Source organism: Schistocerca nitens, chromosome 5 (genome assembly GCF_023898315.1).
Source record: "Schistocerca nitens isolate TAMUIC-IGC-003100 chromosome 5, iqSchNite1.1, whole genome shotgun sequence".
Lineage (NCBI taxonomy): Eukaryota > Metazoa > Arthropoda > Insecta > Orthoptera > Acrididae > Schistocerca > Schistocerca nitens.
In genome coordinates, this window is record NC_064618.1 from 229,168,103 (window position 1) to 229,183,480 (window position 15,378).

The 15,378-nt window shown below is 42.4% G+C and overlaps 1 protein-coding gene across 1 annotated transcript in view; it reads right to left on the bottom strand.

The window, feature by feature from the left end:
• Positions 1-15,378, bottom strand: part of LOC126259589 (transmembrane protein 245) — a 269,387-nt gene that overhangs the window by 211,617 nt on the left and 42,392 nt on the right. The window contains exon 5 of the mRNA XM_049956501.1: positions 6,462-6,586. Coding sequence (XP_049812458.1) covers positions 6,462-6,586 — 125 coding nt within the window. The remainder of the gene's footprint in view (positions 1-6,461; positions 6,587-15,378) is intronic.

Genomic DNA, 15,378 nt, shown 5'->3' on the forward strand with positions numbered 1-15,378 from the left:
GAAACTAAAAGCGGAAGGAAAGCTTAAACCACTACAGAAAGGGGTTGGTGGTCCCCAAAAAAAGCTTCAAATGACTGACGTCGTTTCACTGGCACTAATAAACTCGAGAACGCGATCGGCCGAGCGCGTGTCATCTGCTAAAATTGACGATATATCAGGCGACAGCTGTAGACGGGCGCGTAACGGAGTAAAATAGGGGCACTCCATTAAAAGGTGTCTTACCGTCCACAGCTGAGAGCAGTGGGGACAGAGTGGGGTAGGATCGCCGCTTAAAAGATGTCGATGGCTAAAAAGACAGTGCCCTATCCGGAGTCTAGTTAAAATTACCTCCTCCCGACGACGCATTCTGGAGGAAGAGGTCCAAACACAAGGAAGAGCTTTCACGTCCCGCAATTTATTATGGGGAAGTGTCGACCAATGTGCGTGCCATAAAAGAACAACTCGATGACATAAAACGCTCCGTAGACCGGTGAAGGGAATTGATTGAATAGCTGGCCGAAGAAGAAAGACTGCAGCCTTGGCCGCTATATCGGCCGCCTCATTTCCACAGATACCAACGTGTCCCGGGAGCCAGAGGAATGCCACCGAGACGCCCCCCAGGTGGAGCAAGCACAGACAGTCCTGAATCCGGTGGACCAGAGGGTGGACAGGGTAAAGAGCTTGGAGACTGAGGAGAGAGCTAAGAGAATCTGAGCAGATAACAGACTGTATCCGCTGATGGCGGCGGATGTAGTGGACAGCCTGGAGAACAGCGTAAAGCTCCGCAGTATAAACCGAACACTGGTCGGGAAGCCGAAATTGATTTGGGGTGTCGCCAACAATATAGGCACTCCCTACACCTAACGATGTTTTCGAGCCATCAGTGTAAATAAATGTGGCTTCCTTCATTTGTGCGCATAGAGCAGCAAATGCCCGACGATAAACAAGTGAAGGGGTACCATCCTTGGGAAATTGACAAAGGTCATGGAGCAGGCAGATTCGGGGACGGAGCCAAGGCGGTGCTGTACCCCAAGTTGTCAAGAAGGTTTTAGGAAAGCGAAAGGAAAGAGAATGGAACAGTTGACGGAAGCGGACTCCCGGTGGTAGTAGGGAGGAGGGGCGGCCTGCATACCCTACATCAAAGGAGGCGTCGAAAAAAATGTCATGGGCTGGATTAGCAGGCATGGAAGACAGATGGCTAGCATAACGACTCAGAAGGACTGCTCGCCGATTGGACAGCGGAGCTTCAGCAGTCTCAGCATAAAGGCTTTCCACAGGGCTGGTGTAAATGCTCCAGACACTAAACGTAATCCACGGTGGTGGATAGAGCCGAGACGACGAAGAATAGACGGCCGAGCAGATGAGTAAACTATGCTTCCATAGTCCAATTTCGAGCGCACTAAGGCACGATAGAGGCGGAGAAGGACCACTCGGTCCACTCCCCAGGAGGTACCATTCAGGACACGGAGGGTGTTGAGGGATCGCAGACAGCGAGCCGAAAGATAGGAAACGTGGGAGGACCAGCACAGTTTTCTGTCAAACATAAGACCCAAGAATTTAGTGACGTCCAAAAATGGAAGGTTGACAGGTCCTAGATGTAAGGAGGGTGGAAGAAACTCCGTACGACGCCAAAAATTAACACAAACGGTCTTACTGGGAGAAAAGCGGAAGCCTGTTTCGATGCTCCAAGAGTGGAGGCGATCGAGACAGCCTTGAAGACGTCGTTCAAGAAGGCTGGTCCGTTGAGAGCTGTAGTAGATCGCAAAATCATCCACAAAGAGGGAGCCCGAGACATCAGGAAGGAGACAGTCCATAATTGGATTTATGGCAATGGCAAACAGTACAACACTTAGCATGGAGCCCTGGGGTACCCTGTTTTCTTGGGAGAAAGTACGGGAGAGAGTAGTGTTCACCCGCACTCTAAATGTGCGCTCTGCCATAAATTAGCGAAGAAATAGTGGCAGCCGACCTCGAAAGCCCCAAGAGAACAGTGTGCGGAGGATGCCTGTCCTCCAACAAGTATCGTATGCTCTCTCCAGATCAAAAAATATTGCTACTGTTTGGCGTTTCCGGAGAAAATTGTTCATGATATAAGTGGAGAGAGAAACAAGATGGTCGACTGCAGAACGATGCTTTCGGAAACCGCATTGGGCAGGTGTTAAAAGACTGCGGGACTCCAGCCACCAAACTAAACGGCAATTCACCATACGCTCCAAAACCTCACATACACTACTCGTCAGAGAAATGGGGCGACAGCTAGAGAGGAGATGTTTGTCCTTTCCAGGTTTCGGAACAGGAATGACGATAGCTTCCCGCCATCATCTGGGAAAAGTACTGTCGGTCCAAATTCGATTATAAATGCGAAGGAGGTAATGCAGACTATGGGTTGATAAATGCAGCAACATTTGGATGTGGATACCATCCGGTCCTGGGGCGGAGGGGCGAGAAGAAGAGAGTGCATGTTGGAGTTCCCGCATGGAGAAAACAGTGTTATAGCTTTCGCAATTTTGAGAGAAGAAAGCAAGAGGTTGCACTTCCGCTGCACGTTTCTTCGGGAGAAACGCTGGCGGGTAATTTGAAGAGCTCGAAATCTCAGCAAAGTGTTTACCCAAGGAGTTAGAAATTGCGACGGGGTCCACTAACGTAACACGCGCGACAGTGAGCCTAGAGACTGGGGAGAAACTAAGCGCGCCAGATAACCGTCGAATTCGACTCCAAACTTCCGAGGAGGGAGTGAAGTTGTTAAATGAGCTAGTAAAGAATTTCCAGCTCGCCTTCTTGCTATCGCGGATGATGCAACGGCATCGCGCACGGAACTGCTTATAGCAGATACAGTTGGCCAAAGTAAGATGGTGGCGGAAAACGCGAAAAGCACATCGCCGCTCATGTATTGCATTGTTCCACCAAGGAACTGGGGGGCGCCGGGGCAATTCGGAGGTGCGTGGTATTGAACGTTCCGCAGCTGTAAGAATAACATCGGTAAGATGTGTGACCTCATCGTCGACGCTAGGAAAGTGACGGTCATCAAATGTCGCTAGAGACAAAAAAAGTGTTCAATCGGCTTGGGCAAACTTCCAGCGTCGCGGGCGCATGTATGGCAGTTGAGGCTGCAGTCTAAGGACACATGGAAAGTGGTCACTCGAGTGTGTATCATCAAGGGCGAACCATTCGAAGCGCCGAGCTAGCAGAACAGTACCGACCGAAAGGTCCAAATGAGAGAAATTTGTCGTAGAGGCAGACAAAAATGTAGGGACCCCAGTGTTGAGGCAAACTAGATCCGCTTGGTGGAAGACGTCTAGCAATAGTGAGCCACGTGGACAAGGATGTGGAGATCCCCAAAGCGGGTGGTGGGCATTGAAGTCCCCAACCAGCAAATAGGGGGGTGGAAGCTGACCAAGAAGATGAAGGAGATCAGCTCGTGCCATTGGTGTGGACGATGGAATGTATACAGTACAAAGAGAAAAGGTATATCCAGAAAGGGGAAGACGGACAGCGACAGTTTGGAAGGAGGTGGTTAAGGGGATTGGGCGATAATGGAGAGTATCATGGAGAAGAATCATGAGTCCACCATGGGCTGGAGTGCCTTCAACAGAGGGGAGATCAAATCGGACAGACTGAAAATGGGGGAGAACAAAGCGGTCATGGGGACGCAGCTTTGTTTCCTGAAGACAGAAGATGACTGGCGAGCAGGATCGTAAGAGGATCGACAATTCATCCTGATTGGCTTAATGCCGCGGATATTCCAGTGGATAATTGACATAGGGTAAACAGAAAATGGAGGAATGTGACCAAGGTTGCCGTCAACTCAACGACTGCTCAGAGCTTGCGACCGACAGCATGGAATGGCATTCAGCCGAAGGCAGAAGATCCTGATCCATAGGTTGTTCAGGAGCAGCTCCTGCCACCAGTGGTCGGCCGGTTGATCGGCCGCCAGCAGTGCGCCTCGGCGACACAGAAGACGGCCGAGGGCAATTTCCGCCAGGTGGTGCTGTAGATGGGACACGCCTTGGCGGAGAAGGAGATGAACTGGGCTTCTTATTAGCCTCCTTGGAAATATGATGTTTAGATGAAGGAGGAACCGATGGTTGTGAAGTTGGGGTACGTGAAAAATCTTCACGAGTATGCTCTTTTATCGAAGTCTTGGTGTCTGACTTTTGGGCTCAAGATTTAACAGAACCCGATGAAGGCTGAGCCATAGAGTAGGCAGGCGAAAGTGGTGAGGTTGAACGGGCGATCTTTGCGCTGGCCGATCTGACGACTGTGGTACTAAAGGTGAGGTCACAAGTCTGCGTGGCCGCCTCCTTTGTTGGCCGAGGAGAAGCAAGGACAGTGCTGTATTTTCCTGTCTGAGGCACGGCGGGCTGTCGACTGGCGAATAATTTTCGAGCAGCAAAGGTCGACACCTTTTCCTTCACTCTGATTTCCTGGATGAGCTTTTCGTCTTTAAAAATGGGGCAATCTCGAGAGGAAGCAGCGTGGTCACCCATACAGTTGATGCAGCGAGGGGATGGAGGTGGACAAGCACCCTCATGGGCATCCTTGCCACATGTAACACATTTGGCCGGATTGGAACAGGACTGGCTGGTGTGATTGAACCGCTGACACCGATAGCAACGCGTAGGGTTTGGGACGTAAGGGCGAACAAAAATCATCTCATAGCCTGCTTTGATTTTCGATGGGAGTTGAACTTTGTCAAATGTCAAGAAGACAGTGCGGGTTGGGATGATGTTCGTGTCAACCCTTTTCATAACTCTATGTACAGCCGTTACGCCCTGGTCAGACAGATAGTGCTGAATTTCTTCGTCAGACAATCCATCGAGGGAGCGTGTATAAACGACTCCACGCAAGGAATTTAAAGTGCGGTGCGCTTCAACCCGGACAGGGAAGGTGTGGAGCAGTGAAGTACGCAGCAATTTTTGTGCCTGGAGGGCACTGACTGTTTCTAACAACAAGGTGCCATTCCTTAATCTGGAACAAGACTTTACAGGATCTGCAATTGCGTCGACACCTTTCTGAATAATGAAAGGGTTGACCGTGGAGAAGTCGTGACCTTCGTCAGACCGAGAAACAACAAGGAACTGTGGCAACGATGGAAGAACTGTCTGGGGCTGAGACTCAGTGAACTTACGCTTGTGAGCGGACACAGTGGAAGGTGAGGAAACCATTGCGGAAGAATCCCCCATGATTACCAGTGTCTCCGATGGCGCGCTCCTCCCTTGTGGGGGCCCTCTCTGAGGGCACTCCCGCCTTAGGTGATTGTTCACACATCAGGTCACACCTCCCGACAAACGGACGGAGGGACCAATCGGCACTTTCGGAAGGTATCAGCTCGGGTAATCACCCCTCCCTGGGACTGGCCGCTACCAGGGGGTACGTACGTGTCCTACCTGTCTACCCGGGGCAGGGAATTACGCGTTACCCCGTTACCGGCTACGCATAGAAATGCGTGGGTCGGCCTTCAGACACGCACAGGGAGGAAAAAAGAGAAAGGGAAAGGAAAGAAGAGGGGTCTCAAACGCCACAGCGGAGAAAAGGGCAAAGAGAAGGGGTAAGGAAAAGAGAAGGACAGAAGAAGGATGAAGACTTGCAAGTGGAGAAAGCAAAGAATTTGTTACTGTTTCGAGCGTCTGTCTCCGGACGTAGGCACAAACCATACTCCCAGAGGGGGAGAAAGGGAAGGAAAGAGCCAGAGGTAAGGGGGGGGGGGGGGGGCAAAGATGGGGGATGGGGAAGGATGCGGAAAGGGAAGGTATGCAGCCCGGAAAGGAAGGAAGGCCACATTAGCTCGGGGTCCCGTGCTCGCTACGCATGTATCCACAAAAGAGTTGTAGACCCCCTGGGGGGAATTGATTAGCTGTCACTTCGTTGTGAGTGTCTGCGACTCAACATCTCCACTACATGGTGAGTAGCAACGTATCTTTTTAAAAATATTCTCACAATGTAAAAATGTTAAGCACTGAGCTTTTGGCCAAAGCCTTCTTTTCTGAAAAAGGCTTTGGCTGAAGCTCAGTGTGTAGCCTGTCTGCTAATCAATGTGTCATCTTTACATAAGGATTCAGTTACTTGGTGTTAGGTATTCAAAATGTAACCATCTATGTGAGTGAGGTCATGTCCTATAATTAAATGATAACTTCTATGTCAGTGTGAAGCTAGTCAAACAGTACATGCACTGTGTTATTTTTCAGCCAGTGTCCAGTAGTTGAAGTGTTAAATTAATATATTGCCTCTTTAAAAGTTCTGTGAAAACATTCCTAGACTAGGTAAAAGTGGTGAGCTGTGATATATTAACTATCTAAAATCATGAATACAAGCTGAAGTATATTCATTTCTGCAGTTTTGTACATATTAAACACAACTGTTCACCAAATTTATCAATCACAGAATTATGAACAAATTCCACAAGACTTCAGAGGCATAATTATGGTTCAGCAACACTTCAACTCTCACTGTGATGAAGAGCTATCATGAATGTGGAGAAATACCTTGTATAGGCCAATCACAGGAGCAGGAAACAGAGCATTTAGCCGCTCGGTGCACCAGTTTTCAACTGAGCTGTATAGTATGTATATATTGTCTTTCAGTATAGCCCACACTCCAAAATAGTGACCTGGAAGGAAATAAAAAAAATGTTATACATCAATATGATAAAAATGCTGCTGAGCCCTAGAAAACATCAGTGATGGTTTATATAAATTTCATGTAATTTTAGAAAATCACAACAAACATAAACTTCTAATCACTCAAACACAAAAAACAATCCAGAACTTTTGCCAATGATCAAAGGCATGTACTTAATAGCTATGAAAGCATTGTACTCAACTAGTTATGTTTTGTTATAAGCCTCATTCAGTATTTTACCGTACCACCAATTATTTTAACAGTTAATTTATCTGAAAACTGTATCACTTCTGCATACCGGACAATGGAGACACTACACTGAAAAACAGCTTGTTTTCTTTGACGGAGTAAAATCCAATGTTTTTTCTGTGTCACTGCTGATAATTTTTGGGAACATCTTGTACATTACGGAGAAAGATACTGATATGTCTATAGTTTTTTTGGCTTGTCTGTCTTCTTCCTGATGAAGTAGAATAACTACAGCATTGTTCCAGGTTTGGAGACTTTTCTTCCTTGCTTTATGGGGATAAAAGGTGGTTGCCTGTGGTTAATTTCACGCGAAATCACCCAGTGGCCGTTGCGCTTATGTCACAGATTTTTCTGAAAATTTGGTGTAAGAATCTACATAACGAGTTAGGGTTAAAATATTTTTTTCTGGAATTTTTTGACCAAAATTGTAATTGGGAGACCATTTTGAAATGTGGGCCCCTTCTACCAACTGGTGTTGAGAAACGAAGTGCCTTGTAAGTTTGTAACCACTATAACTTCTTTATTTATGAATTAATTTTATTCAATTTGGTGACATTGGAAAGTAAAAGAATAGAGCTATAACATAAAAATTATTAAAGTGCTGTGTGTAAGCAATAAATGTTTGAAAATTTGTAATTAATGTAATTACCCACCATTTTTTTCAAATTTCAGGATTTTTTTTTTTTTTTTTTTTTTTTTTTTTTTTTTTTTTTAGCAGAATCACAAGTTTCACCATCTGAACTTTTGTTTCAAATAATTCCTACTGCCATAATTTTCAACATTAAAAAAATCAGAAGGGTGTTTGTCCTCTATTCTTAGATCTTATACTTTTTCAATAGTGCTGTAATAACTAATTGCTTCAAATAGCTAATCAACAATACATGAAACAACAATGAAAAATTCAGTCTAGCAGCAACTCTCACATGCAACCCAGGCTGTGTTTGTTAGGTTTTTGTATGTCTGTGCACTTTATATATATCTGAAGGACTTTTTTTGTCTTGATTTTGTGCTTCTTACATAAGCAGCCATTCTGTCTGGTTCCTTAATGTGAATATTAGAGATCACTTAATAAAGTAGTCATTAACTCTTTCTCATTTCTCCCTTAAAAATTCTTCATAGTACATTCTTGACTAATTAGAGAACAAGAAAAAGTTTCAAACCATCCAGTTCTTTTCTGCAACATTACAGTTGATTAAAAATCACAATGGAAAACAAATGTTCTTTCGTTTTGGGTCAGCAGTTGTTGTGTCAGAAGAAAAGAAGTAGCAGTGAAGAACTTGATTTAACAGATACATCAAGCCTGAATCAAGCTGATATTGAATTATTGAAGCTAAGAAGCACCTGAGAAAATATTGAGAGTGTTTGTTCTTCTCACAAAAGGCTCTATTTGGGAACATTTGAAGACAGACAAAGAATTTGCTGTGACCCTTTTAAGAAGAATGGTAAAAAGACTGCTAAGAAATCTTTGAAACATATTTCTGTAACAATGGCAAGAAAATACAAAGCCCTTGGACATATCCCAGGTAACAAGCTGTGCATAACATGCCATAAGGACATTTTATCTCCTATGGGGAATAACCTTCCAGGGATGGATGAATGTGAAGTTGAGGATCAAGAATATACACCAGATCCATCTACAGCTCTTCAGTAATTTAATGAAAGTTGTGAATTACTTAAAATTTCACCATTTAAGGTTACCCCAAGAGAGTACAAGACAGGCAGGAATACCTCGGGCCTATTCTAAACACCATCCCACAGGGGAGGAGGGGGGGGGGGGGGGTCTGTACTTATCCTTCTCCGTATCTTTTTAAAATTGTAGTTACTTTTAACTATCCTATATTTTACAAGTAACCTTGCTTATAAAGCTAGCTTCAAGATATAGAACGCTCAGGAAAATTGTCAGTAAGTTTATTCTGCTTTTAATTAATGTTTCTCGTAATGAGACATGAGAAGGAATGATTGAAATGTATTTTAAAGAAATTTTTTATCATCAAGACTGCATTGCTCTCCTTTGACACTCGATGGTTGTTAAAATTCACAAAATATAGTAGAATTGCACCCACCGCCATGAACTGTGGACCTTATCATTGGTGGGGAGGCTTGCGCGCATCAATGATACGGATACCTGTACCATAGGTGCAACCACAATGGAGCGGGATCTGTTGAGAGGCCAGACAAATGTGTGGTACCTGAAGAAGCGCAGCAGCCTTTTCAGTAGTTGCAGGGGCAACAGTTTGGATGATCGATCTGGCCTTGTAACATTAACCAGAATAGTGTTGCTGCGCTGGTACTGTGAATGGCTGAAAGCAAGGGGAAACTGCAGCCGTAATTTTTCTCGAGGGCATGCAGCTTTACTGTATGAATAAATTATGATGGCAGCCTTCTGGGTAAAATATTCCGGAGGTAAAATAGTCCCCCATTCGGATCTCCAGGTAGGGACTACTCAGGAGGATGCCATTATCAGGGGAAAGAAAACTGGCATTCTACAGATCGGAGCATGGAAGCAGATCACTTAATTGGGGAGGTAGGTTACAAAATTTAAAAAGAGAAATGGATAGGTTAAAGTTATTTACAGTGGGAATTAGTGAAGTTCGGTGGCAGGAGGAACAAGAGTTCTCGTCAGGTGAATACAGGATTATAAATACAAAATCAATTAGGGGTAATGCATGAGTAGGTTTAATACTGAATAAAAAAAATAGGAGAGTAGGTAAGCTACTACAGACAGCATAGTGAACACATTATTGTAGCCAAGATAGACATGAAGCCCATGCATACCACAGTTTATATGCCAACTAGCTTCACAGATGATGAAGAGATTGATGAAATGTATGATGCGACAGAAGAAATTATTCAGATAGTTAAGGGAGATGGAAATTTATAGCACGGGGGACTGGAATTCGATAGTAGAAAAAGAAGAGAGAGAAAAGTAGTAGGTAAATATGGAATGGGGGCAAGGAATGAAAGAGGAAGCCGCCTAGTAGAATTTTGCACAGAGCATAACTTAATAATAGCCTAACACTTGGTTTAAGAATCATGAAAGAAGGTTGTATAGGAGGAAGAAGACTGGAGACAGTGGAAGGTTTCAGATAGATTATATAATGGTAAGACAGAGATGTAGGAACCAGGTTGAAAATTAGAAGACATTTCCAGGGGCAAACATGGACTCTGCTCACAATTTGTTGGTAATGAACTGTAGATTAAAACCGAAGAAACTGCAAAAAGGTACGAAAGAGATGAGACGTAGAAATCCTTGGCTAAAAGGGCTAGTAGAAATCCATGGGTAACACAAGAGTTGCTGAATTTAATTAATGAAAGAAGAAAATATAATAATGCTGTAAAAGAAATAGGCGAAAAGGAATACAAACGTCTCAAAAATGAGATCGACATGAAGTGCAAAATGGCTAAGCAGGGATGGTTAGATGACAAATGTAAGGATGTAGAGGCATATATCACTAGGGATAAGGTAGATGCTGCCTACAGGAAAATTAAAGTGACCTTCGGAGAAAAGAGAATCACCTGTATGAATATCAAGAGCTCAGATGGAGAACCAGTTCTAAGCAAAGAAGGAAAAGTAGAAAGATGGAAGGAGTATATGAGTGTCCATACAGGGACAAAGTACTTAGGGTTCTATTATGGAAATGGAAGAGGATGTAGATGAAGGTGAAATGGGATATATGATACTGCGTGAAGAATTTGACGGAGCACTGAAGGACCTAAGTCGAAACAAGGCCGGGAGTAGACAACATTCCATTAGAACTACTGATAGCCTTGGGATAGCCAGCCGTGACCCGTGACAAATCTCTACCATCTGGTGAGCAAGATGTATAAGACAGGCAAAATACCCTCAGACTTCAAGGACAATATAATAATTCCAATCCCAAATAAAGCAGGTGTTCACAGGTGTGAAAATTACTGAACTATCAGTTTAGTAAAGTCACGGCAGCAAAATACTAACATGAATTACAGACAAATGGAAAAACTGGTACAAGCCAACCTCGGGGAAGATCAGTTTGGATTCCGTAGAAATGTTGGAACACGCAAGGCAATACTGACCCTATGACTTATCTTAGAAGATAGATTAAGGAAAGGCAAACCTAAACATCTAGCATTTGTAGACTTAGAGAAAGCTTCTGACAATGCTGGCTGGAATACTCTCTTTCAAATTCTGAAGGTGGCAGGGGTCAAATAAAGGGAGCAAAAGGCTATTTACAATCTGTACAGAAACCAGGTGGCAGTTATAAGAGTCGAGGGGCATGAAAGGGAAGCAGTGGTTGGGAAGGGAGTGAGACAGGTTTGTGGCCTATCCCCGATGTTATTCAATCTGTATATTGAGCAAGCAGTAAAGGAAACAAACAAACAAACAAAAAAAATTCAGAATAGGAATTAAAATTGATTGAGAAGATATAAAAACTTTGAGGTTTGCCGATGACACTGTAATTCTGTCAGAGACAGCCAAGGACCTGGAAGAGCAGTTGAACGGAATGGACAGTGTCTTGAAAGGAGGATATAAGATGAGCGTCAACAAAAGCAGAACGAGGATAACGGAATGTAAGCGAATTAAATCAGGTGATGCTGTGGGAACTAGATTAGGAAATTAGACACTTAAAGTAGTAGATGAGTTTTGTTGTTTGGGGAGCAAAATAACTGGTGATGGTCGAAGCAGAGAGCATATAAAATGTAGACTGGCCTGGCAATGGCAAGGAAAGCATTTCTGAGGACGAGAAATTTGTTAACATTGTGTATAGACTTATGTGTCAGAAAGTCTTTTCTGAAAGTATTTGTATGGAGTGTAGCCATATACGGAACTAAAACATGGACAATAAATAGTTTAGACAAGAAGAGAGTAGACGCTTTAGAAATATGGTGCTACAGAAAAATGCTGGAGATTATATGGGTAGATGATGTAACTAATGAGGAGGTACCAAATAGAATTGGAGAGAAGAGAAATTTGTGGCACAACTTGACTAGAAGAAAGGATTGGTTGGTAGGACACATTTTTAAGTTATGGCTACAATAAACCCTTTTAACCTAATGTTTAAGAAAAAGGAGATAGAAGTAACTACCAAAATTTTAGAGGGATTCCTTCCCGGAGAAGCATGCAAGACTTATGCTAGATCCTGATTAGCACATTCAAAATAAGGTCACAATGTTTATTAAGTCATGAATGAAACGGATTTCCTTGAAGAAAATGAAAACAGACACTGTATTTGTGATGAAACAGGTCACTGAAAAACATAAAAAATTTAAACATGAAAGCCAATAAGCATTTGTTGGTCCAGAAAAAGTGTTTGACAAAGTTAACACAGAAAAACCTGCAGAGCATAATAATGAGTGCCCATTCCATTTAATAAACAACTTATAAAGCTTACACAAGAACACAACAATCACATTAGATATCAATGGAGAGCTGACAGCACTAGGGCTGTAAGACAAGAGTATAACAGCATTTTAACCACACTTTTTAATAAATATATAAACCGGGTGTATACGTGGACAAGGAAAAAAAAGTCCCGGATTTTTTCCAGATTTCTTGGTTAAAAATACGCTTTCTCCCGGATGAAAATCCACTTTTTACGTGTTAAGTAACAGTATACTTTAAAAGTTTCAGGAATTACTGCAACTAATGGCCAGTATACTTTTCCTCATAACTGTAAAACTTATCAATCCTTTCAATGGTTGTGGTTTTACACACCGGCGTAGAATTTCCCAGCACTTTAGAAAACGAAACTCAGGGGAAAAAAACACGTTTTGGAAAGATGTCTGATGTGCAGCAACAAATACACTGCATATTTCGTATTACGAAAGTATAAATTCGAATTCCACTAAACACTGCATGTTACTTTCCAAAGGATTGAAATCGAGATTGCAATGCATTTTTGTAAGCCAGTCGTAGCTCATGTCCAGCGATCTCGCCAGTCGATGACAGCGGATATTCAGAGCATAGGACACGTCATGTAGTCAGCCAATGGCAACATCACTGTTAAGTAGCACGAACACACAAATAGGAAAAGGTAATGGTTTAAATTGATGTACATAGTGTTGCTACAACAAAAGATAAGCCTTTACGTATAGCATTGGTCTCTAAGATTAATAAGCTTCAAGAGAAGCTAAGCTTTCATACATAATGTTGATCTTTTCTGAGCGTGTTACACGTTAAGATACATCACACAAATGCGCCAGTAAAATTTTTAACAATGACATAAATGTCTGATCTTCTGGGCTCGAAAATATTTTAAATGGTCGTCCTCGAAGATTTGATTTTTGAATGAGAGTCAAATGCTCTGCGATTTAAGAGATTCATCAGACATTCGTGCTCAGAGTTCATCTTGTGTAAAAGGAAATTTACTTTACTTGAAAGTAACACTTTTCAAACAACTATTCGGAATATTTTCCCGTGACCTGTTAGAAATAGATTCGTTTCAGCAGTTGCGCCAGATGACAGGTGTCACCATGCTTGCGCAGCTACAATAATGCCGGAAACCCGTATGTTCGCACGTGTACAACGATATTTCCTAGATAGTGGCACCTCCTCCCTCGAGCGTTTGAGGTAGGACGCCAAAATTTCAAAAAATTGACTTTTCAAAAATATCTTCATTTTGTAGTGCACTTGTTTCTCAAGAGTCTGATACATAAAACATATACATTTGAGGGAACGTAAGACATGTTATTTGGTCTTAAGTGTGCCGAAGTGCAGTGCCACGCCTCTTCACACAGCATTCTTCCAGCGCAAGTCTCTATATTTCGTTCCGTGGAATTCAAACATATAAAATTTTGTAATGGGTGCCACCAAACTATATTCAGGTCAGTGGAAATTAAAATGTCCTGTGGTGCCTCTCCTGCTCCCAATCGGCTGTTTTGACATCCTGCCCTTCTTTAAAAAAATCTCGCAATTAATACTGGATGGGATTATTTGTAACCGGCAGAACAAGAGCTCTTCAGAAAATATGCACTCTTTATTGCCTATTAGCTAATAACTTGCTGTTTTGTGTGACATAAAATTAATTATAGGATACATAAATTCAGAAAAGACAAGAGACAAGCAAGACAGTACACATTTCATCAATTCTTTGGTCCTAGCAATTTTTTTATCTCTAAACTTGCCACAGCGTTATATGGCATACTGTCCTTTCTGGGAAAGAATCTATTACCTCATCAACGTTCGTCAATGCTTTGCTACATGAAAAAACGAAATGCTGTTGTATAATATTAGAAAAGCTGTCAATACAAATAGTACCAAGACTGGTGTGGTTTCTCGATCTGATTACATGTATTTTGTTACTGTCTGCTACATAAAACGAAACAGGCCTGCCTAATAGTGCAGCAATTGCTACACACACCAAATAAACAAGACTGTTTTGGCACATATGGTCATTTTTATAACACGGCAGAATATAATTCACGAAGTACCACATCAAATGCCTATTAGGCCTACTACAAGCAAAAAGTTTTATATTAGGAAATAGTTTCAATATTTCATTCATACTCTCTAGCTTCTGAAGCATGAGATCGAAAATTAGTAGTACAAAATTCTTATATAAATTTGGAACCATCATATTCTTCCATAATTTGTGTGAGTACCCTTCACTTCTCCTTCCTCGTTCTAACAAACAATCTTGTTATCACTAATTCTGTAACTATTCCTGCCGGTGTCAAAATTTATTCTCTGGTTAACTTCACAAACCCTCCCACAATCACCAGTTTAGTTATCCCGCATTTATTCTCCAGTTAGGCATTATTACACATTCGTGCAACGCGTTTTCCGCGCTACTCCCAGAACGAAACTTTAGCGGCTGCTAGCCGGGGACTGTATAACTGGCCCTTAGTGGTGTAACGGTATGGCCAAAAATTTTCTGTCAAAATTTCATTTTTTTGGATACACACAGAAGACAATATGTAATCTTTGTTGCCTGTTATTCCTGTTAGTTGCTTATTTCCATTCTGGCAGTCTGAATCAATGGAATTCACTAGTAATTATAACGAGTCTGATCATTTGCAAACCCAGTCAACCACATAAACAGCGATTGTCATTCACCCTTTTGGCTTTATTTGCTCAGTTCGTATGGACCCGTCCCCTTTTGTGTAAAGGAAAGTTTATTTCTAGATGTGACGGGGATTCCCCTGGCAGAGACATCACGTGCACTATGCACACATTCAAAAATCAACTTATGATTCATTCAGAAACCAACTTAGAATTTGATCAAAAATGTTCAAAAACCAACAGGGATGCGTTCAAAATCATATGAGTAATCAATAGACTAACGTGCGCTGGATGCTAGGCAGTTTGTGAAACAAGGTCTTTTTCCTCAATAATATGAATTTTACAAAAGACAGGAAAGTAAGATCCAGGAAGCTGAAATGGGATTTTTAGGGCAGTTTAAGCTGTACCAGAGCAGAAAGATTAAAAAAAGTGGCATTAGGAAGCAATAAACATATTTAATGTAAGAAACTCTAAATTGAAGACAACAGAAGAAAACATGGTCAAATACTTGACACAATGAACTGCAGCAGACTACCTAACATGGTTAGAAATTA